Source organism: Helicoverpa zea, chromosome 18 (genome assembly GCF_022581195.2).
Source record: "Helicoverpa zea isolate HzStark_Cry1AcR chromosome 18, ilHelZeax1.1, whole genome shotgun sequence".
Classification (NCBI taxonomy): Eukaryota; Metazoa; Arthropoda; class Insecta; order Lepidoptera; family Noctuidae; genus Helicoverpa; species Helicoverpa zea.
In genome coordinates, this window is record NC_061469.1 from 2,928,331 (window position 1) to 2,953,044 (window position 24,714).

At 36.8% G+C, this 24,714-nt stretch overlaps 4 protein-coding genes across 4 annotated transcripts; 3 read left to right on the forward strand and 1 right to left on the reverse strand.

The window, feature by feature from the left end:
* Nucleotides 1-26: 26 nt before the first annotated feature.
* LOC124639104 (fibrous sheath CABYR-binding protein-like) lies at nucleotides 27-1,644 on the forward strand. The gene is made up of 2 exons (XM_047176333.1): nucleotides 27-33; nucleotides 71-1,644. Exons 1-2 carry the CDS (start codon nucleotides 27-29, stop codon nucleotides 1,642-1,644), a joined length of 1,581 nt encoding a protein of 526 aa, XP_047032289.1.
* A 3,457-nt stretch (nucleotides 1,645-5,101) lies between these two features.
* LOC124638981 (inhibitor of growth protein 5) lies at nucleotides 5,102-8,477 on the forward strand. Its single transcript, XM_047176163.1, has one exon. It carries the CDS (start codon nucleotides 5,339-5,341, stop codon nucleotides 6,161-6,163), a length of 825 nt encoding a protein of 274 aa, XP_047032119.1. The 5' UTR covers nucleotides 5,102-5,338; the 3' UTR covers nucleotides 6,164-8,477.
* A 3,054-nt stretch (nucleotides 8,478-11,531) lies between these two features.
* Nucleotides 11,532-20,984, forward strand: LOC124639075 (low density lipoprotein receptor adapter protein 1-like). The gene is made up of 6 exons (XM_047176300.1): nucleotides 11,532-11,755; nucleotides 16,538-16,714; nucleotides 17,718-17,823; nucleotides 19,023-19,197; nucleotides 19,772-19,837; nucleotides 20,289-20,984. Exons 1-6 carry the CDS (start codon nucleotides 11,707-11,709, stop codon nucleotides 20,367-20,369), a joined length of 654 nt encoding a protein of 217 aa, XP_047032256.1. The 5' UTR covers nucleotides 11,532-11,706; the 3' UTR covers nucleotides 20,370-20,984.
* On the reverse strand, nucleotides 20,482-24,495 carry LOC124639076 (lysozyme-like). Its single transcript, XM_047176301.1, has 4 exons — nucleotides 24,254-24,495; nucleotides 22,320-22,496; nucleotides 21,953-22,026; nucleotides 20,482-21,505 (listed from the first exon to the last, which is right to left on the reverse strand). Exons 1-4 carry the CDS (start codon nucleotides 24,312-24,314, stop codon nucleotides 21,365-21,367), a joined length of 453 nt encoding a protein of 150 aa, XP_047032257.1. The 5' UTR covers nucleotides 24,315-24,495; the 3' UTR covers nucleotides 20,482-21,364.
* Nucleotides 24,496-24,714: the final 219 nt, after the last annotated feature.

The window sequence follows — 24,714 nt, forward strand, 5'->3', positions numbered from 1 at the left end:
CAGCCGCCCACCCGCTCCGATGATACATGCTATGTACGCAACTCTTCCTTCCTCAGCCGCGACATTGAAGCGCAAAAGTCGCGCAATTCTTCGGGCCAACGGCCGCCATCTCCCCCGCGTCGCGCCGACAACACTTCCGTCAAGTCCCCGCCGGTGGTCAAGTCTCCACCTGTCACTTCACCGCCAGTCACGTCACCGCCGGTCAAGTCTCCACCTGTCACGTCTCCGCCGGTCAAGTCTCCGCCAGTCACGTCTCCGCCGGTCAACAAAACTCAACCTGTTAAGTCTCCACCAGTCAAATCTCCTCCAGTCAAGTCGCCGCCCCCTGTCAACTCGCCACTGGTGAAGTCTCCACCAGTGCGAGGTGCTCCGAATCCTTTAAGCGGCGTTACCTCACCCCCGTCCAGGAGGCCCACACCGCCGCGAGGAGACGTCATATCTCCACCAGCAATAGACAACAAGCCAGCGCCACTTCAAAAGGTTGACGACGCAAACAATGTACCACGCACACCCTGGCGAGAGTCTCCGGTCGCCAAAGAAGGCCCGGTTAAACTAGAAAAGCTGTCTATAGCGACGACAGAGATTGAGCGTCCAGTGGAGAACATTGAGCCTGCGAAGGCCGAAGAGGAAAAAGTTGATAATGACGTAGAAAAGGTCGTTGAAAAGGCGGAAGAGTCGAACGGAGTCGGTGACAAGATAAAGAAGTTTGAGAAGGCGGCTGAAGACGCTAGTGGGACTACTGGGCGCTTATCGCGACCTGGGTCTGTGAGGGGTCGACCGCGCACCGAGCGGCTGGGGTCCGACAATAGTAGGGAAGACCTGCCACCGCCTGCCACTCCTTTTAAGGATAACGTGCACTTTGAATTGAGCGCGGCCGAGCGTCCGCCCACCGTGCTGGAGCGACAACAGAGCCTCACGCGCAGCGCCGCCCCGGCACGCTGGCAGCGCGGGGATGCTCCCGCTGACGGTGACAAGCCCCGCCCTGAACCACAAAAGATTATAAAACCCGAGTTCAAGCCGATGCCACCCCCTGTCGATGTCACGATCCGCTCGCCCAGCCTCGGCGCTAAGATACCCGATCAGTTCCCTTCTCACGGCACCGCGTTCCGTAACGTCGCCTCGCCCGACCCCGCTCGCTCCAGGGACGTCCACAAGACCAACGACGATGTAAATACTCAGAATAATTTTAAGACATGTAAATTTAAAACGAAGGACAAGTATTCGGTGAGCAAGGGATCGAGTTACTTCACTAGAGGTTCGGAGGAAATCTGGCTCGTGAAGAAGAAGGATATAGAGGAGATCGAGGAGAGGGTTTTGGATTCGTTTCGTCGGGCGGGCGGGAACGTGTGCATGCGCAGTGAGTCGGTGCGGCCGGCGTCGGACAGCGGCGGCGCCACGTTCTCGCACGCGACGATGGGGCGGCGCGCGCGCGGCGCCTACGCGCGCAGCGAGTCGCTGGACCCGCAGTGGGCGGGCGGCCGGGCACATACACTGAAGCGGCAGGCGTCGGTGGCGTGCACGTGCGGGCACGACAAGAAGCCGCGTGCCCGCGCCGCCGAGCCCGCGCCGCGCCCGCGCTCGCGCTCGCACGGCGACGACAACGCGCACGCGCACGTGCTCGACAAGTACGAGACGCTCGTCTAACCCGACCCAGTCCAGACGTCGTTATTGTGATATTTGCCACTGTCGAGTCAACACGCGTCCCAAATAAGTTAACGAGTCTAAAGTCAGCTGTTTGGCTTTGCAGTAGAATTGATTAGTACAATATTTTCCTACTGTGCTTCTACACTAACTTCAGGATCGTTAGGTTATTCTGGACGTACTGTAAATGACGTTTACGGATGTCTTCATATAAACCTCGATCGATGTATTTCTCTCTTCAAGGGAAGTATCTCTCATATCTATGTTTGTTCCATTTTTACTGTATCCTACGTATATAGTATAGGCTATTAGGTCACAGGTCGATATTATAAATAAAACATGGTGCATTGCACGGAATGTCGTTTGATCCATATAATATGCATAAAGTCGTGTTTAAAATATATCAGATGAAAGTTTATTGGCTAGTCTTAGGGAGAGTACGGACAGACGTAAATATATGTTTCATAATGTAAAACCAAAAATATATATACGCAATATTGATTATAACGGTAGTGACGAGAAATGGATAGATAGATAGTAGTACTATAAAATTTACTCTTCCTTATAAAAAGAATGGTGGCAGAATGGAGTTTAGTTACGTTGACAATATGTAGCGGTCCTTTGAGTAATGGTTTCACTGCTGCAGTTTGACTGAGACGAGGCCCACCTTAGCACAACGCATGGTGCTTATTGCTTGTTAGTCAATTTGAATATTTTCCTTGACCTTCCAAACCCGTTTTGTAAACGGTTGTGAAATTACGTTTGAGATTCTACATATATGTTTATTTATGAATTTTGAAAATGAAAAATGCTTTAAACAGAATTATGAAGTTGCTAGTCGATGTTTTGTATTCAAACAATAAGGTGCGTCATTATGATTTAATGAGAATGTTCTGTCTAGTAATCATATAAATGAATGTCCTCTAATATTACTTATGAAGAATTATTTCCATTAGGCACGTTTGTTAGGTGGAAAAGTAAGATGCCTATCCCTATATGTAAGATTGCAATGTCTAAAGTATAATAAAATGTTTTTTGTAATTTCATATAATATGTGACCTGCGTATGTAGTGCCAATTACATATATCGATTGTATATTTTCCTCAAAATAATACGACTTACTTCCATTTTATACATTTTGTACCACCAGATAGTGGAAAATTATATTGGAATTTGTTTCTTGTATCGTATCGTAATTTTAGGTAAGAAAGGAATCTCAAAGTTTTCTTTCAACTATCTCTCTCTATACAATATGATATTCTGTGTGAGCTACTTGTATTCCCTAACATATACATTCCGAAGTGTTTAGTTGCTCACTGTTCCCACGCGACTGTTCCATACGTTTTAATGTTAAAATGAGCAACGAATGTGTACCAAATTTTCTAAATATGTAGTGTTGTACCTAGCTAGGCATAAGTTTACAAATTCATTTGTGTATGTACCTTGTCTTATGATTTTTATAAAATAGTAAAGTGAACATTCTTGCGTTTGCTTTGTTTTGACTCTAATTAAAATACTTATAGGATATCCTAATTTTATAATTAAAAACCATCCTAAATTATTCCTGTATAATGAAAATAGTTTCTACCTGATAATTTAAACGTTTTGTAAGTTATTGAACCCGCCATTTTTGTAAATAACAAGTCTTGTCTCTTGAGTAATCGATGATATGAATTCAGGTGTATCTTGTATTTAATCCAGATATAATTTATACTACGCTATGGAACTCGGAAACGTCTACTTTGGTTGCGTAATAATCAATATGAGCAGCATGTAGAATAGTAGTGTAATGTACGTAACGGTCACGATAAAGTAGTAAGAGATGTAATTATAGCTGTAAGGAAATGATAAAGCATGTTTTATATTATGTAGAAATACGAGCGCCTCTTTATGTTGCCGTCGATGGCAATTGCTAATTATTTATTTGCATTTTTTCTTAAATGTTTATAATTTTTAATATTAAAATGGAAAGCAAATTGTTGTAATCGCTGATTAGTCCACAAATACGACGTCAGTTATTGGTTACAATGTGACAGGAATCTTGAGGAACTAAAGCAGCTCGTAGTTATGTGGTAACCAATGATGGTGTCGAGCTATGTGCTTCGTATCCTGGACTACAACGTCATTGTGTAATAAGAATTATATTTTATAAATTGTTTATTTGCTAATACAGTATAAGTTAAATAATGTGTTGTTTTATTTTTTACCTAAAAAAACATGGATTGGTATTTGTGTCGAAAGTATTGCACATAATGTAATGTCACATTCTTGCACACACTTTATTAAGGTGACTTTGTGGATGCGTGTGTTACTAAATGGTTGAACGGATTTTGATGAAACAAGTAATAGAGCTTATACTTATTCATCATTATGAGAATCTAACATCATACTGTAAAATTCATTCAAAAAAAAGTTAGTCGAGAAACATTTGAATATAAAACCTTTCTGCATTAAAAAATACTAGCGAGCCCAATCTAGGTTCTTACATAAGGGCAATCGGTATACCTCGCATATCGGAATAACGCAATATTTTTGTCTGAAATTAAAAAGGTGGGGCATATGCTGGTAAGGAGTAGAGGATATCTTAGCAGAAGTAAGGGCTCCCAGCTCCCACACAAAACTGCGATACGAAGAGATGCGGTACGTATCGCGATGCGATGGATGCGATTTTGTGCGGCAAACCATTTAGTAGGGCAACCATACCAAGTGTAGTGGCATGTAGTGGAGTGCCAACAACGGGACACCATAGATATAAGATCCCACTTCTGTTTGATAGGTTGATAATGCGTGATATGCCTTGTATTATTTATCAAGCGCAAATGTAAACAACAACATCTAAGATATTTTGAGATTTTTTTAAATTTTCTATGATCAAAATCAAGAAACAAATATCTATAGCGAAGTTAAGGAAACCAGTACATTTTCTTTTCTCACATAAAAAGCATTAAAATAAGACTTATTGAATGCCTTAATAATCTACATCTATGCACGACACGGTGGCTCGCACTTGACACACCACTACGGTGGTCAAGTGGGATGATGAATTGATGATTTTTTTTAGAATACAATTTTCATACATGTTTCTAATGTTCATAAACACCTGTACCTTCTTCTAAAAAATATTATTTTTTACACCGAATGAACTGATCACTGAAATATTTAACTTTTTATTAAATTTTGTGAAACAACACCTGTATTCCTGAACGAAGCTAGTTACGCGCGTGAACGTATAGTGCTGCCAAGAAAAAAACCTAATTTGTAAAGTTCTAATGGAAAAATCTGTGGTTTTTCTTATGAAATATTTTGTATTATATGGTTATATAATCCAAAGAATTAAGGAATTATCAATAGGATTACATTAACAATTAAAAGCGGCATGAGCCATTCAATTGAACGATATAAAAGAGTTAAAATTCGTTGCTATGTGAGAAAGTAACTTTTCAAATAATCTTTATACAATTGGCAACACTTATATTCGCTTGTTTGAGCTTGAACGAAATTGTAAAGTGCTTATCACGAATTTTAAGTTTTTCCTGGGTTTTTCTATGTTAGAATAAATGAAATTATTCTGCGTAACTACATGACTAAGTACCGAGAGTAATTGTAGTAATTTTAGTGTTAATATAACAGTGTAACAGTAAGTGTTATTTACGGTGTATCGCACTTTCATTTTCGCATAGTTACAAAATATTGCAAAATGACTTCTGCACTTTATTTAGAGCATTATTTGGATAGTCTTCAGCATCTTCCTATAGAATTACAGAGAAATTTTAAATTAATGCGTGATCTAGACGACCGTGCCCACGGACTAATGAGGACAATCGACCTTATGGCTGACGAGTTGTTACCAAATATTCCGAAAATGGACGAGGAGACCAAGAAAGAAAAGGTAAATACAATACAAGGCCTTTTCAATAAAGCTAAGGAGTACGGAGACGATAAAGTGCAACTCGCGATACAGACATATGAGTTGGTTGACAAGCACATACGTCGCCTTGACTCTGACCTCGCGCGGTTCGAATCTGAGATACAGGAGAAAGTAATGAGCGCACGTGCGGCGCAGCAGGCTGCCGCCGACCAGGAACCCAACGCTGCGACCGTCAAGAAGGGCAGGAAGAAGAACAAGATGAACGACAAGACCACAGCTACAACAGGTAAAAAGAAGCGCGCTGGAGCGTCCAGCGAGGACGACGCCGTCGCGTCTGGCAGGTCGGCCGCCAAGAAAAAGGCGGTTCGCAAGGGTGCAACTGCCACTGCCAATGCATCTAAAGAACAAGAAGAAAATGCAGATTTGGATTCAGTTGGTGGCATGGCACATCCAAGTGACGTTCTGGACATGCCTGTCGATCCTAACGAGCCGACCTATTGCCTGTGTCATCAAGTGTCATACGGAGAGATGATAGGTTGTGATAACCCTGACTGTCCTATTGAGTGGTTCCACTTTGCCTGTGTTGACCTTAAAATCAAGCCTAAAGGTAAATGGTACTGCCCTAAGTGTACACAGGACAGAAAGAAGAAATGATCTACGGCCAAACCTCCAGCCAAGCAAACAGATAAGACTGTGACTATTAAGAAAGAAGTGAAGTGACTAGCTTTAGTTGTAAGCTACATTAATATATTCTAGTATTTGTAGGTAAGACGTTAAATGTGATGATATTATAATGTTTATGTAACTAAACTAAGACATATGGAGACAATTATACAATACTTGAAATGCATGTGCAATAATTGTGAAACTTAAGTTATTGTATTAAGCATCTATTGTTATGTCATCCGGACATGATAAGAGAAAACATAACATTATGGTAATGTTGAGTTTATTTATCAAATTTATATATTATGTCTATTGAGAGATACTTTATATATTAGCTGCCTTAACTGTACAAGGTGTATGGCGCTCACAATAAAGGGCAAGCTTCTCTTACAAATGTTGGATGTGTCATTTCAATTATGAGAAAACAAACTAAATAAAAATGTACAATTGCACAAAATAATAGTGTTCAATTAATATTGTTATGAAATAGCTGCCCTTACTTATAATAATATTACTACATAAATTATAAATAAATGAAATTAATATATAAAATGCTAGAAACAATAATAGCAGCTTGTATTGTTAAGGGTATTCTTATGATGTTATCATATGCCTTATTTAGCATTTATTCATAAATGGCATAATGACGCAGTCATAGTCTTAGGAAGTTTTTGATAAAGTTAGAACTAGTTTAAAGTTATCAAGAATTACTGTGCATTCTACGCATGCAGGATAAGTTAGGACTCCTACTTTGTTTTGTTTTAAGTTGTAATTTAGCCTGTATGCATAGCATGACTTAATTTTTTTATAACATTTGTATAAAGAAATGGCTTTCAATGGCTAGTTGCCTCACACATAATATACAAATAGTCTGAATAAATACTAATCACTGTCAAATAATAAGTTATTTAAATAAGAGGGTTGATATTGATTGTCCACACAGAGATATAGACAGATTTTGTTGGGCAGATACGGTTTTATTCTGCTATTGTATTTTTAAGTACCACGTTCTGAATTACCCTAATTTAATTTTGACAACATTTAAAAATATTCAACCACAATTATTTTGGTTTTGCGAGTGACTTTCACTTTCTAACAAGAATCAATATGGTTATGAAATTAATTTTGAAAAATAAGCCAGTGTTTTCATAGGCTATTATTAGTAAACATTGATGTAAAAAAAGATATAATAATAATTAAAAAATATTATTTTGTAGTTACTTGATTTGATAATAAAGTATTCAGTTACGAAATTATTGCATAATATTTCTAATAATGTATTAATCGAAAGAGAGACATTTCCTTCTAATTTCACAAATTGCTGTTATTAAATATTTCAATACTGTACATATTATACATTTATGTCAATAAATCACAAAAATTGTTTAAATGGAATGGCCAAGTAATGTTAGGTAAAGGTGGACATGTAAATACAACTATTAATATAAGAAGATCCTATAGAAAATTTACGCCTGTAGTTAGTCCTATTTAACCACATTAAAAAGATATTAGTATTTTGAGTTCCGATTCCTTATTTTTAATGTTACATGTTAGGTTGTATCTGTGAGACAAAAGCAATATAGTAATAATTATAGGCTCTATGACTGTTTTATTTAAATATTAAGATATATTTCTAAATATTTGAATAATTATTGCAGTTATTGACTTATTTTTTATTAGCTGGCAATAAATATTATAATCAATGAGTACACCAAATATTATTAGTATTGTAACATATTATAGGTAAATTTTATATGATAATGTTACAAATTAATTGCAAGAGTTGGCAATCATTTTATGAAATGTATTGATAAGTATTGTCTATGGCACTGTACGCAGCGGCTCATGTTGATGAATTTTCCTTTCCATTGTGTGATGTGTATAGAAAATATTCCTATAAGTATGCTAAGCTAAGTTTGTCAGTCAGTGGTGAAGTTTATCTAACATGGGGCTTTGATTACAGGGTCTAAAGCCTATTGCATTCACAGTGCAGGAATGAATGGATGCACCATATCTTGATACTTATATTTTTAAATAAGGAGAAATGAACTCGCATTTCATGATAGTCACAATTATGTGAAACCAATGTGATGATGAATTTGATAAGTTTGTACTGAATGTAATTTCTATACTCATTGTATCTATTGGCACTTTTACATTGAAATAGAAAATGTTAAATGTATCTACATTTATTATTTCAAATCAAATTAGCATCAAATTGTTCCTCAATTACAACACCAATAGGAATTAATGTTTTGTTATTGCCATTTTATTGTGTTTAATAAATATTATTAAATATAAATTATTTGAGTTCTTTTTTGAAAATTTCCCTTAAAAAATAATGTTTTACAAGTCCATGTTCTATTAACACACTGGTACTCAGTTGCATCCAATTAGACTGGAAGCCGAGCCCAGCATAGTTGGGAAAAGGCTAGGCAGATGATGAGTCCATGTTCTATTTTAATTTGATAAAGCTGAAGATATTCTGAAGCTGGAAATCGCTTTAGTAGTTTCATGAATCCAGAGCAAGCTTTCACTTCTCGAGAAGAGAATCTAGCCACTGCGCTATGAAAAAGACTATATCCATGTTGAAAATACTATTAATATTACTTTAATTTCCATAAAGATTTAATTTGATAAAATTTGATAAAAAATGATAGGAAATAAAAATAATTCCTTCGATAAAGCTACGATAAACAAAATAGTGTACTATATAGTAGTTCGTGTCAAGTGGGATAGATGGCGCTGGGTATCCTAGTTACAACAATAAAACGTAATCACTTTTAAATGTTGATATAATACAGCTTTTTCATAAAAACAACCTTTAACACTAGATCATAAAACTGTTTTTAAGCAGAAGTATATTTGTGTAAGAACTTTAACCCAATGCTATGTTCTATTGTCGCAGGTCGAAAACTTTGAAACAGCCGTTCTATAAAGCAACTGGCCCTTTGGATAACGTTTTCCTTAGGTTGACATTGAGTAGGTACAAGTACGAGATTTTTTAAAACTTTAAAGTGCATTTTCCTAGAAGCAACTTATTAAAGGTTCAACGTAAGTTAACATGCGTGCATAATTATTTATGTTTGGCAGGACAAACAATCTACAGTCAGCAACAAAAGGCCATAAACACAATCAAAATTACAAAATAAATCAACGCAAAGATGTCCTTCAGAAAAGTGTCCCTACTACCTACAATAAAAAATAATCTGGAGGAGAACAGAGAATATCTCTGTACCTATAAAAGTCGATGAATACAGCATTTGCATTTTGACATTTGAATGTTCAATTTTATCATTTTATCTACTGTTTATGGTACTACCGAATACATCTGGAGATATGGGCCAATGTTACTACCCAGTGAATACTCCACTCCATCGCTGATGGGCGGGCTAGGTCCCGAAAAAGCCAGATGACCACCTCGACACCTATCATCGAGACGGTTGGGCTAGTCTAGAACTACGTTGCTGATTGTACCTTCGTATGATTATGGCTACACTCACTCACCGTAATTATGGTTTTCCAGCAAAAAAGTGTAGTAGGGTGCGACGGTATTGGCAGGCCGGTTGTGAGTGCAAAAGCTTCTAAATTGCATCAGCCATGATCGACGAATGCACGAGTTTGCGTCAGACAAACTGCTGTAATGTGCATTAGCGGAATTACTTAGGCCTTAAGGCTTTCGGAGCAAATAATGACGCTACTTGGGTACTTGTATATTATACTAATATCCTAAAGAGGAAAGAATTGATTGTTTGTTTGTTTGAAATGAATAGGGTCCAAAACTACTGCTCCGATTTGAAAAATTATTTCGCTTTTGGGAAGCTACGTTATCCCCGGTAAACATAGGCTATATTTTATCCGGGTATGGAAAGAAGTTGCTCCGGGGACGAGGGTGGAACCGCGGGCAAACAGCTAGCACCTACCTAAAATATAAATATGTTGAGGTACCTATATATACCTACCTACAATGGTACTCGGGTCTAAAATGCTTGCTACTCAAAGTCGGTAATAAACTCATTCAATTGAAAACCAACAATAAAATAATACTTAGTAGGTAAATAAAAAACAATAACCTATTTAACTTTAAATGGTATTAATCGCGGTCATGCATTTCCAATAAACGTAACATAAAACCATTAATGAAATAACCGACTCAGTAGATAGCCATACCTACACATACATAGCTGTATAGTATATATACCAAAGCCCTAATCTCTACATACATTTAAACTGTGCCCTAAGCCACATTACCAACACTGAATGATTGGTACCCTACCTACTTTCCGTAATTGTCTACGTTAAATATTATATAACAAAACAACCAAAAAATCTAGGAAATATAACAAACGTATGTACATCCCTACAACCTATCTTATTTATCGTAGGAATATTAGGGGAAGTTTTCAGTCGGATGTCAAATGTAGGTACCCCACCTAATTTTCAGACTCTGGACCGCTAAGTGCTAATTAAAAAAATGCCAAGACCTCAGACCCCTGGATCTATTTTACTCTTAGATCTGGACCGCTCAGTTCAGTCAGACCAAGAATCGAACCAGAAGCTCAGTGCACCAGTTCAAGCTATTAAAATTCTAATATGAATCATAGTGATAGGAGTTGTTTTTTTTTTAAAGATAAATACCTAAACACTGCAACAAAGTTTACCGAGGTATTTTCTTTGCAATTAAATATTTATAGTAGAACTATTATACTGATACAGTACCTACCCTAAAGTAATAACTTTTATTCGTAAGATTTACGATGACACTATAAAAGTCTGACAAATCATGTAGCAATTGCTAACTTCAGTTTTATAGACCGACGTAAGTAACTGCCTAGATACTAGAGCAGTAAAAGATGTGATAAAGGGAAACATAACATTCATAAAATTAAATGGATTATAAACACGTTGATCTCGATGCACAGTGGTGTGAATTTAGAGAAAAGGTGGACATTAAAATGAATGAAAAAAAATGGCAGAACAGACAAACAGAAATAGGGAAAAAGTACATAAAAGAAGAAAGTGTGCCAAATAAGCCTATTTCAGAACTAACGCCTGACGCTGGTTTTCAATTGAAACTGAAAATTTTACTTAGATGTGTGAATAGAATAATTCATATGCTCAATAATTCATAGTGACCAGCCAAGCACTGTTTGGAACTGCCGTGGAAGTGGTGTAGCCTTGCACCAGTAGTAAAGTGCTGTAGCTATTGATATGCTGCAGGGGTCAATAGTAGGTATATTTTATTAGATATTAGATATATTTTATAGAAAAATTAGATGTCCACAAATCATAAAAGCTGGCCCAGTGTGCATCATGACAAGATCAGAGTACCGAGTGTTGCGTCGCGTACATTTACGCATCATTCAGCAAAGGGTTGGTCCCGAGATTGCACGTGCTCCACAAGTAAACAGTGCAGTGCGACTGGGACCACGCGCGGGAAAAGTCGCCCTCATATTCTAAATTCAAATAATATTATACTTTTTTATTCAGTTTTTTTTCTGCGTTTTGTATTTGGAATTAATTCGTGCAAAATGACTATGCTTTTAAGAAAAATGTGGAAAACTCATTCCAAACATAAAAGTGAGTACAATTTATTTGTTTATATTTTATTGTTTTAGGAAATCATTAAGATTTAATTGAATGGGTAACGGTTTTTTGCTTTAGTATAAATATGAATAATAACCCCTGCTAATTTAATAAGATTATTTTTCAGTTTTTTTTTATTAAATCCAAAAATTACTTAAGGTTCAATAAACTAGATTTTTATGTAAGTACCTAGATCGTATCTAAAAGATAATAATAACTCTTAATTACGAGAAATATCAAATTAACTAAAATCAAAAACCAACGACGATCGGAAAATCATACCACACTTTTCTTTATTCAAATAACAAAAACGCTTGCGCGCCAATTTTCATATTGCGAACGTCAAGTTGCGTTCACATTTTATTTTCCAGTCATCGGTGTTCACCTTTTTACGTCTTCATTAAAGGTTCCGAGTACGGAGTATCTAACATCATAAAAGGCCAGGGCCCATCTCCGGGGCAAGTTTCTCTAATTACTTTGGAATTAGGAGCTCTCGCTGAGCCTTAAATGGCCGACTAGGAAAAAAAGTTGCTGCCTTGCAGTCTCCATTTTACACATACATTGTATTGTAGGTACGGTCGTAGAATGGCGTTTTATATGAATGCAGTAATGTATGGTGAAGTGATAGGTGATTAGAGCTCGCCTTACGAACGAAGACTAGTTTTCTTTTTTAAAGGGCTAGTGTAACGGGAAGGATTGGAAAGTACTTTTTATCTGACTTCACATATACTTACCCATTGTTTGTCTTTCACGTCGTACTAACTACTATACTAATTAGAAGTAGGTAAGTATAGTAACTAATGAGGGTTGTAATTAACTGTCTCGGTGAAAGTTCAAGTTATCAGCATATTACGCGTCAGCTGCATCCTTTGATGTTCGCCGCGTCTATCAGGAAATGAGCGACAAAGAGAACCTTATCTTACTTCCATAGAGATATCATTTCAATTGACTAGCTTTGTTTAGTTAAGTTGAAAATTCTACTGGAAGCCCCGCCCCACATCCGTGCTATGAACTGATACGAATCGATTTTCAAAAATAATGAAACTGAACTGTTTATTTCCCCGATCCAAGGGGATAGATTTCCTGTATTTTAAAGTATTTAAATTTATCTGTCAGAGTTTAAAGTAACAATGGTTTTACCCGTTTATAAAAATATCAATCGGGCCTTCATAAGACAGCCCTTCAGTATCTGTGTATTTCGTTTTAAACACATTTTTATCAATGATAAGTTCAATTCATCTCAGGATAATACAATAAGTTATCCTGATATTCTAATAAGTATAGATTAAGAGACTCCGTTGTGATAAAGCCTGTAGAATTAACACTGTAGGTCTGTACTGCGTGCAACGCCACTGAAAGCCGCTGAAAAAATGTACCAAATAGTAAATAAACACACACAAAAAAAAATAAAGGTGGATGCGAGTTTTTTGATTGAAATGAAGCACACTTATCTATTTTCTATAAACTATGAAGATGATGATATTGAAATGTTTAGATTAGGGAAAAAATCTATCGGTCGGTATTTTCCTGTACCTACCTAAAATTTGGAATGCATCGTAAAACCATATTATGTATTACTTTCCTAGTTACAGTTATTATTTTCCTAGTAGTAAATATTTATCGTTTCCCTCTAACTTCATGATTAATTTTGTTAAATCATATTGTAATAAGAACGTGACAAATAGGTATGTTAATTGCATTATATTCCCAAAAGATTACGAAAAAAAGTAGAGCTTTAAACGCAGATAAAATTAAGTGTGTTACACGCGGCACGGAACTAATTAAACGCAACGTAGCCTTGACCAATATATCTTTTTATTAAAAAGTTGCATCGCAATATTTCTAGTTAAGTGATAAATTATTAATTGGATGAAAGGCTGACATCGAATGGAGTGAGCAGAGCAAGCAACTAAACGGTGCGGCCGGCATTCCTGCTAAAGCGTTGCACTATCTAGCCCAAAGCGAACTGCGCAAAAACTAAACGTGAAAGCTGGAAAAGCGATTCATTATTTTTATAGAGCTTTATTAGCGACTGGCTTCTGCCGTCGGCGTTACTCGTTTTTACATAAGCTAGTGATAAAGTTTAGTACTTATTCCAATGGTGAAGGTATTGAAAAGTACCCAATTAATGCGCTAAACACGGTCTAAACTATGTAAAAGAAAAACCGAAGTGAAAACTCTTCCGTTCAACTTCGGAGAGAAGCGAAATGTAGTACCTAGTGTAATATTTGTTATAAGACTTGTAGGTGTAGTATAATATCTCTAATTTGATTTTAGACAGACGGCATAACAAATCAGAACATGGAGCTTTTGGCAAATTGATCGTTAGAAGTAGAAAGAACTACGCTATTCGTAACCTTAGCTCTCGTGATCCTTTTGCAACATCTCCCTTCAACACGAAAGAAAACCTTTTTGCGCGCAAGGCTTCTTTCATCTGTCAGCTGCACTCAACGCAATGCAATCACAAATTAATTTCCTTTACACATTTAACACGCCACTGACCCGGTTCAAACCAGTTTCTGAAGCGCATCATGACTTTATCAAAGCGCGTACGCATCGGTGCGTGGTTTTGTTCAACTTATTGCGCCTAATAACTGACCTATGGCCTAGTTCGCTATCGATACAGCCCGTCTGGCCTAGATGAAGGCTGATATCACTAAAATAGCTGTCTGATAGTGATAGTCGCCATTTTGTGATGATTGTTTTGCGTCTCCGGCGGCCTTGTGACGCAGTTTGGATTAGAATTTCGTAAATAAAGGGTTGTTTGGTAAAGCTTGATTTGTTGTTGTTGATGAATAAGCTGTTCTTGGTGCGTGTTGTTGTTGCGTAAGATTCTTGTTGAGAGGGCGATGACTCGAGACTTTTAATTGATAGGTTAGGTTTCCCTTTAAAGCTTTTTTAAGGCTTTTGTGTTTCTTCTCGTACTCACCCTCGTAAATTAGGTTTACCTAGTAATTATCATGTTTGACTTAATCACTGGATACTAGGTTAATATGCTAAGAGCTCGAAGCTCGGTCTTCATCAAATGAGAAAAGCTGTTACGCAAATTTTCTTTAACGTATGCCCGTCGCCATTTTTAATATCTATAAGTAATCAGTTTCTATCGCGTTTAATCTAGATCTAATTGGAAAAGCGATCGATGGGCGATTTCCTCTTTTAATCATAGTTTAGACAAGAAATCTACCGGTCACAGTAAGATAGTATTCATTTCAGCAACCAGTTTTTCTTACGAGCTTTCTTCACGTATATGTAGAAGGAATTAGTACCTTTGACATTTATTTAATCTATTACATTAATTATTTTTACAATTAAAATATAAAAAAAAACTATCCTAGTAAAAAACCTACATAATTATCCTACCTAAACTACATACGCATTTACAAAAAAAAAAAAACTAAGCATCAAAAACCTTATCCGCATCGCTGTCAGCGGGGATCGTGCCCAAAAGGCTGGCTGCATTGCCACGCTGGATGGCAATGCGTATTCATTAACCGAAGTATAGGCCAGCCAGGAATTAATTGGGTATAAGTACCTATTTTTAGGGAGGCATCTGCACATTTTAAAATTAGAGTTTATTGGTAGAGTTAGCTCTTAGCACTGCCTGTGCTTTTCTTGCAGTATTTTCGACACACAGCAACAATAAATCCAATTTAGGCAAACCGAAATCATTCAAGCCTTCCTGGTTTTATTATCCGTCATAAATGAAATGGCACATTAAATTGCGAGTGTCAGCCATCAAGATTCGGAGCAATTTGCCTGATCGATTTACTAGCGACCGTTTACGAAACCAGCCGAGCCTGTAATAAGCTAATGAATCTAAGCTAAGAAAATTGCTATAGTTCGGCCATTCAGAGAATGCGTTCCTGACACGTCGCGATTGAACTGACGACGTAACTTTGCAATGGCGTTGCAGTTACGATAAAAATATTTTTGCTGGTTGTTTACCGTTTTAACAATTGAGGAGCATTAAAACAACATTATTATATCAATAATCAATGAATGTAGTTACGTCGTCAGTTCAATCGCGACGTGTCAGGAACGCATTCTCTGAATGGCCGAACTATAGGTCCAGTTACTGTAGCGAAATTATCGAGTATAAATAAATTATAAAATGGTGACAACGCCCTTTTTATGCGCTCGTATCAAGCTGGAGAAATGTTATAATAAGAATCGTAAGTTTCTTCTTTTGTTTATCTCTGCTGTTGCAGATTGAAAACACGTTATTATTTAATTAGATATGTTTATCTGTAGTAAACGTTACACAAAAGTTGAATGGTGTGAAAAAACATGTTTTGAGGTAAATATTGTATTTTGGGAGGAATTAAGGAAAGCTTTTGATTATGTTAATGTACTGAATTCTGAGGTCTGTGTACTGAAGATTATTCTATTGATGATTTTTATTCTATTAGGTAATGTAATTTAGGTTTTAGCTACTTTATGGTACTATATGACCTTAATACATATACTTAGAAAATTAAGGATTTGTGGATCGCCTTTTATAATGACCTCATACGGGCTACCACAGGGATGCATCCTGTGACCAACCCAGTTTGTAATAAACTGGATGTATATTTAAGAAGCAGTAAGCACAAAAAATCACTATGCGATATCCCCATATTTATTAATTAGAACCATCGCACTTTTCCTCGTACCAGAGCATAATGATTTTAGACAGAGCTTGTCCCCTTTGTTAATTAGTAAGTAAGTTCTGAAAAGGGTTCAGTAAGGTATCAATTTAAACCTTGTGGGTTCCAATGTCTATATATTTGTTTCCAGAGCTATGTGAGGAGTGGGCTCTAGCGGAGTGTGAAGACGAAGGCTGGTGGCGAGAAACCCGTGATGCCAGCTCCGGTGAAATGGACGTCCGGTACGCTGGCACGGCGCCGGTGGAACGTGCAGCCTCTGCCCCCGCCACTGCGCTTGCTGTCAGATCTGCTCTGCATTCTGCTAAATGTATGTAGATTAACTTATCCTCGCCTTTGACTTTTGAAACGTGAGGTGTATCAAAATAAACAGATCCCTTAGAATCCATCATAATCATCATCTCCCGAGCCTTTTCCCAACAATGTTGGGGTCGGCTTCCCGTTCAACCGGATGCAGCTGAGTACCCATTAGAATCCAATAGATAATAAACAGAACTTCTGTAATCTAACTGCTAGAATTGTTGTAACATTTAGAACCAGAAGAGCTTCCAATGTCAATAGATGTGGAGGTTTGATGATTTTTGTCTGAGAACAAATACTGTTAGTATATAATAGTTCGTATTTAAGAATCGGCTTCATTCCGAAAGTTTAAGTTAAGTTTGCACTAACACAATGCCTGCAGTAGAAGACAGGATTAAGGAAGTACTCAAAGAGAGATAAGTTCTGCAATAAATTGAGATACCTACGCAATGCCTAGGAGCTGTGAATGAAGCTCCCGGGATGAGGTTACAAAGGTTTTTGCGGTCACATCATAATATAATGTTATATCATCTCATTGATTTATTGCCTTATTTATATTAATAGCACAGTCCGAGATATCGCCGCTTCGAATATTCCGGTCAAGAATACAACGCGAACTAGGGTCATAGGGTCCTACTGAATTGTAATGTTTTCGATAATTTATGTTTCTGTCAATATTTATATTTTGTTGTATTAACTTCCTAATTTTGTCGTTTGTTCAGTTACTGTAACGTGATTTCCTTGATTACCATTACTGCATAACTGCTTGTGGTTTTGGGTTTGTAGTTTAGTTTTTATTTATATTGGTATTTTTTCCTGCAACGTAAATGTATCAATCAGTTAAATATCCCGGACTGATTAGGTCTTAACCTAAACACAGATTATAAACAAAGTTCGTACTTAGTATGCAGAACATGAAGTGTCTGAGATCAACTCAGATTAAGAAGGTTACTTAACAATAGATCTTATCCAGAAAAATAATAATTCAATGATACTAATTTGATTGTCCACAGTAATAAACAAGAAACTGCAGCGGGTCAACTTGAACATAAGCGCAAGAGGCATCGTCGTGAGTGACTACGACTCCCAGGAAAATGTTATCAGCGTCTCCATTTACAGGTAAATTTGGCTCATTATAACCATTACCTGCAATACGATTTAAAATAAATAATTTCCTAATAATATTGGGAGTACCTTATTACGTAAGTAGGTACAGGTTAAAAATAGGTCCCGTTGATAAACATTTTGTTGAAAACGTTTAGGTAGCGAAATTCTAATTATAATTGGTCGTTTTGAATTGGTTAATATTGAGCAAGAATATAAAATTCACAACATACGAAAAAAACAAGAGAATCTATGTATTGACTAAAAGTTTAGAAAGAGGTGACGAGGAATAGGATGATAATGTTTTAATTATCTTTATTTGACTTAAAGTAAAGAACGAACGCCAACCACAAATAAATCAGGATAAGACAGACAGACAGGGTGATGATATGATAACTTGAACCGGACCTCTTGGAGTGATCCGTGCCTGGTACGGGAAGAAAAACAATTGATCAACCAAAGATTAATACTTCACGTCTGACCTACAAAATTATCTAGACAAAAATAATTAATTAATAAGACATTGACAACAAACATTATATTATCAACACTTGTTATGTTATATTAATATAAATGGATGCAATAATTAATAATGGTTAAGTGAAAACAAAGTCGTTGGCTTCTAAGTGCATCAGAGGAAGTCGGATTTTTCCATTATGAACACATTTTCCGTTGCAATGTTTGTGCACAGGATCTTTTTAGAATTCTAGCCTGCGGTTTTATGTTATCTCGGGTTCAAGTAAACCAGGCGACATAAAACGCGCAATAAAATGAGACATTTGAAATAGGTACATATATGTAGGAAAATAAATAGGCAGCTGGTGCTTCCGTAGGCTTGTTCTTGTTATCCCAGTACATAGAACTAAGCCACAGATGACTAGTTTTATTTCTACATAGAGACTTAATAGATTGATCACAATACCATTTTCTATCCTGGATCATCCTTCGATCTTTATCATGCTTATCAAAACTTTGCCAGCAGATTTTGAACGCATCATGCTGTAGACTGAGCGAAATGGCAGATTATTTCTTAAAGTGCTTGCTCCAACTGGCGAAAGTTGGCAGACAGCTTTGCACATTTCTTGCGATCCTTACCGACCGATTTAGCCGACCTGTCAGATTAATACCAGATTCCAGGGGCCAAGTCCAAAAAGGGCCCATTGCCAACACAGTCGTTAAGATCTAAACAATAAGTTCAATTCTTCATCTTCCAGGATCTCGTACTGCTCAGCAGACGCAGCGAACGCTCGTGTCTTCGCTGTGGTAGAAGGGAAGCCGGCGGGAGGGTCGGCTGAGAACCACGTGGTGCATGTCTTTGTATGCACCAGGAGGAAGCATGCGAGAGCTCTCGCGCTGTCACTTGCACATGCTTTTAATGATGCTTATCAGGTAAATTTAACAAATAATGAACTTTTTGAAGGGAACTTACTCGGACAAAGAGAGTACTTTATTCTTCTACTAGGATACGTTTTATCTGGGATTTTAGCGATGTTCAACTTAATCAAGTCAGCCAATGTTAACTGTTGGAGTAATGTACCAACTATGTAGGTAGAAAGAAAGAAAGGAACATTTATTTCTAAGAATATGGGTATAAATATGGGTAAAAAAAATATAAATTTTATTAGATATTGTAGTCGTGCTGTAATTTTCGTTTAATTTCATCTGCATCTTTAAACTGACGACGGACAAGACGCCAAATATACCCTAGGGACATTAAGGTACCACCCTGTGAAGATGTTTCTTTAATTAATACAAAAGTGATGAACAAACTTACTCAGTCATATACTTAGAATAGGTACCTACTTGGCAGAGGAAGTCGCATGAGGATTTCCCCCCGAGAAAAAAATTATATTCCTACTTGATAGTATTATCCGAGTGTCATCGTATCGTATCATAGATATACATTATGTTACTTACGCGTGGGCGCAGGAAGTGCACTCATGATATCGGCGCTTGCTTTCAGGAATGGCAGGCGAATCTCAATCAAGGCAGCTCGCTGGGATCCGACAACAAACGCTTAGCTCCTTGGGTGAGTTTCTCTAATAATGTGGCATTTATTTTAAATGATACTTAATTATTTTGCAAAATATGTTAAAAACAACATTTGGACGCGTCTTTTCATAAATCAGGATGAAGTCGGTAATTCCTATCTGAAACACCGAAATAAACACAAATGTCACATTCTCTTTGATAGGAATTGAACGAATAATAATGATAAGCAGAGAACAGTACAGTGCTCATAAATGTTCTTAAAAAGAGACTTGCCGTAGCCACCGCTTAAAACTGAAAAGAAAATTGCTGACTATATAGAATATTGAATTGCATGCTGGTTCTCCATCGTTTTCAATTCATGCATTCAGAGGGTCTTATTGCTAGAACTATGACAAAGCAGTAGGTATTTTGCAGCTAGGACTTCTGGACTATAAACTATTAGGTATATTTTTGTAATAATAATTATATGTTCATTGTTTGTTTTCAAGGTTCGATTCCAAGAAGAATCTGATGATGAGTTGGACACAGAAGACTGGCAGTCCCCCGCCCCTCTGGTGTCATTCGCATAGTTGACTTTCAGTTCTAGCGTTTAAGGTTTACTTTAGAAAAGCTCAGAAAAATAGTTTTAACTTGCTTTGATAATATGGAGGTGTACAACAGCATACGGTAAAAAAAAAATTGTTAATCATGGTACATTTATATTCGTTAAGTTACATTTGTGTTTTTTAGAGCTGCGAATGACTGATTCTCCAATAATTTGCTTTAAATTAGTTTTTTTCTTCATACTCTGAAAAAAAATTAATTGTTTCGACTACTGTAGATCGATGACGAATGAGGCTATGAATCCCACTTCTTTAAAAACATATTATTAAGTATCCTACTAGAATAATAATGCACTGGACTAAGTACACCTAAGTTAAAATATAATTTAAAAAGTAGCACGAATTAAATCTACTTATTTTCAAATACTCTTAATTTTATACGGAGCGAGGCAGCGAATATGAATGAAAATAAAAAAATCTAAATGTTTATTGTATGTAAATATATTAACTAAGAAATAATTTAGTTTAAGTACAATACTTTTATTATAATTTACGTTTTTATATTTAGCATGATTAGTACAGTAAATAAGCATTAATTGACTGACGTTATGTATTTTTTACAATAAAGTTAATATTACGATATAAAATCTTATTTTTTTATAGTTTGAAAGTATATCAGAGTATATAAAAAACAAGTGTGAACCTCCTCCTTTAAATAGAAGTCGGTTAAACATAAATTATGAGGTATCGTTCAAGAAAGTTATATGGCACAATACCCGTGAAGACCCTTTCAATATAGATTTTGGATTTCTCAGTAAACTCGAACATTTACGGGCCAGCAGAAGATACTGTTTTTGTACATTATCCGAAACTATCGATCGATTTCAAAAATTCACTGATGAGAAAGCTACACTATCCTGATATGACATTAGTTACATTGTATTTGGAAATCTAACAAGAAGTAGTTTCCCAGTTGCGCAGGTGAATCCGCAAGAAACAACTAGTTGCATAAAAGGCCCAGTTCAAAAGCGACATTCAAGGTAAGACTTGAGCCACCTCCTGCCTGACTGCGTGAGGAACAGCGGCTTGGAGCAGCCGCGCCCGCCGTGGTAGTTGATCATCATGTAATCGAAGCAGTCCGTTACGCCGTCGTGGTTGCAGTCCTGGAACGACATGAAGTAAGGTTTGAAATTAAAATGCTTTTGAAAAAGTTAGAAGTTCTTCGCCTTTCGGAAGTTTCAACCAGTATAGTATAACCATGTTAAGGTTTCAGTGAGTGTTTCGGAGGACATGATAAACTGCAGGTCCCGGATGTCATTTGAACATCTATGGTCGTTACGGGTAATCAGAAGCCAGTAAGTCGAACAACCAGCCTTAGCAAGGGGTATTGGGTTGCCCGAGTAACTGGGTTGCGGAGGTCATATAGGTAGTGGCTAGAACACTGGTACTTAGCTGCATCCGGTGAGAACGGAAGCCAACCCCAACATAGTTAGGAAAAGGCTCGGGAGATGATGGTTTTAGCGAGTGCTCGGTATGCAGTTGTAGAACTTGCGAACCGTCATTGCTTTTTGGAAAAGCTGTAGTAGCTGTAGTCTATTGTTGAAACTTACCTTTCCGAACTTCGCCATGTAGCTCTCAATGATTCTGATTGAGCAGTGGTAGTCTCTGGCACAGTCTTCAAAAGCTGAAAACAAAAAACACGTGATCATTGGGAGGTCAGCTCTTAGTTCTACATTTCCGAAGTTAGCTTTTGTTGACTAATTGCGCATTTATTTGTAAAGACTTTGTCGAGAAGCTTCATTTGTCTAAAGTCCTTATACAAAATCAAAACTGTACTGCGCATGCATGTAATGCATGGGTTACCTATAAGTTAAAGTACTGTATCTACATAAAAAGGGCGCAGTTTCAGTATACCTAGATATTAAAACTGCTACAACTGACATTACTCAATAAAATCCTCTGAAAAAGTAGTGTTACCTTCTTGCCTCTCCGGATCATCATCAGGTAAGGTTATCTTCCCCGCATCTACCCAGTACACCCTGGATATGAAGAACGGACCGCAGTACCCATCACTGCAGCCCCTCGTCATGTCACACCCGGCCACGTGACAGAGGCATCGGAAACATGAGCCACTCAGGTTTGATATGTGCACTCCTGAAATTGGCAGCATTTTAATTAAATGGCAGAAGTTATGACCAAAGAGGTTGGGTTAAAAAGTATCTAGCTAAACTTGAGAGCAAAGGGATATCTTGGACAGCAATGAGTGAGAAAAGGAAAATATCTTGAGGAAACCTGGACTTTAGAGCTGAAATCGCTAATTCACCTTGAGGAAGCGTGGTGATTAACGCAAATTTTTTCTCTGTATGAGAAGAGGCCGGTGCCCAGCAGTGAGACAATAAAAAGTGTGATTATGAAGATGAAGTAGCATAGAAGATACGATTATTCATTAGACTGTTATTTCAATAATAAATAACGCACAGATGTTACAGGCAAAAAGTAAATAACAATTTAAATTGCTGCCGTGGTTAGAACATCTGTAAATAGATCCGTGTTATATTCTTCACTATTAGGTAAATACATACATAGAATACACATCACCTATACATATTGATTTTTATTGTAAATATGTATTGTAAATATCTATGTAAATAATTTCCCCTATACATATCGAACAAAGTTGTGGTTACGAGAAAAGGATCAAGATTTATTTTAACAGATTTTGTGCAGTGTTATTGGTTAGCTTCGCTACGCTTCAGTTTACAAACATCCTTACATCATTCAAGCTGTCAATATTTGTACATATGTAGGTATCTAAGTTATTAATATTTTCAGTTTTTTGTCCCCTCGTTTTTGAAGATGTAGTCCACCTACACGTAACCTATGGTAGTCACGGGCATTAGGCTATTGGCCTCGCAATTCTTAGACAGTAAATATAATAACTTTTTGATAGACTGACAGATAAACCATTGTATGCAAATGTTGAGGATGTTTACATGATCTGGAGACGGATCTCTCTTTCAATCACTTTATAACTACGTTTACAAAAGTAGCTGTCCCTTTACTCACGTCGAGGGAAAACTTGCCGCAATCGGGTAAGAAATATCTTCTAGTCTAGACTACCTCACATGTTTTATTTAATTCTAGTGATCAATTTATAAGTTTGTGGTTCATACGAATGCTTTACTAGAAGTGTCTTAAAGTAAAATACAAAAACTCTGATCGTGACTATTTGGGCTCGTAAAAAATGATTATCTACTAGTAACCGGATTGCTGAAGATGTTAGATGCTAGCCAAATTAGATACAGTTCCGTTACGAAATGTGTTAGGTAGGTATGTACCTACCACAGAATCACACGTTCTTAACATTATAAACAAAAGACAAGACGAAATACGTCATAACTAGTTCACGTAATGAAATTTTAATCGCATGATATTACTGTAAATTCTTATCTTAATCATAATAATTAATGATTTATGACAATAATCTTTAACCCCTTTCTAAGATTGGCAGCAGTAAGTAGTGAAGATTTCAGAACCGATTTATGGAACAGCGAACCTCTGTTAGATAGATTAGTTTGATTAAAATGGTAGTTAGGTCTCTGTCACTATCGAACAGATTTTTAGACATATCAATGCTTAAAACCTAAATATGACTGCGATAAACAAAGTTATCACCTAGTTCTAAAATCTAACCGAAAAACTTATTTCTAAATAAATTGATGTCTAGGATTTCCACACAACGAAACTACAAGGACTTCCATTTGAGAAAATCAAATACAACTTAAAAAGGGAAACATACTACATATAGGTACCTAATTCTACTTGAAATTATATTTTATGTTCATTACCTACATCAACAGGAAAACTAGTTACTCACCTATTCCTAAAACAAATAAAAAAATCGGACTTACCGAATACTTCATTGCAAAAACAAGAAAATCCAAGCAAAGTCACAAAAAATAACAATCTCATTTTTCCGTGTATTTACGTACACACAACGGGTTAAACAGTTGCACACATCTTTCTATCGTCAAAGTGAGATCTACAATAACGTTCATAATCCATTTGAATACATAAATATCTATATAGAAGTTATGTATGCTTTACGGATGTTCAGAGCTTCAAAGCAGGTGGTTCTACGAAGGTAGCATAAAGAACTACGTAAGTATATTCACGGAATCATAAATATAAAAAGTCTTAGCAAAAAACTTGGACATTGTTCGTTTAGATCACAGAGGCAGGAAATAAAGCGGAGATGCATGAGGAAGGTATTTCAGGCGTCTTCTTGTAGGTGCGGTTGCACGGAAGGCGTGATCAGTTACTAGAACCATAGATTACTTAATATCTAGAAACTTGTCAAACCAAAACCAAG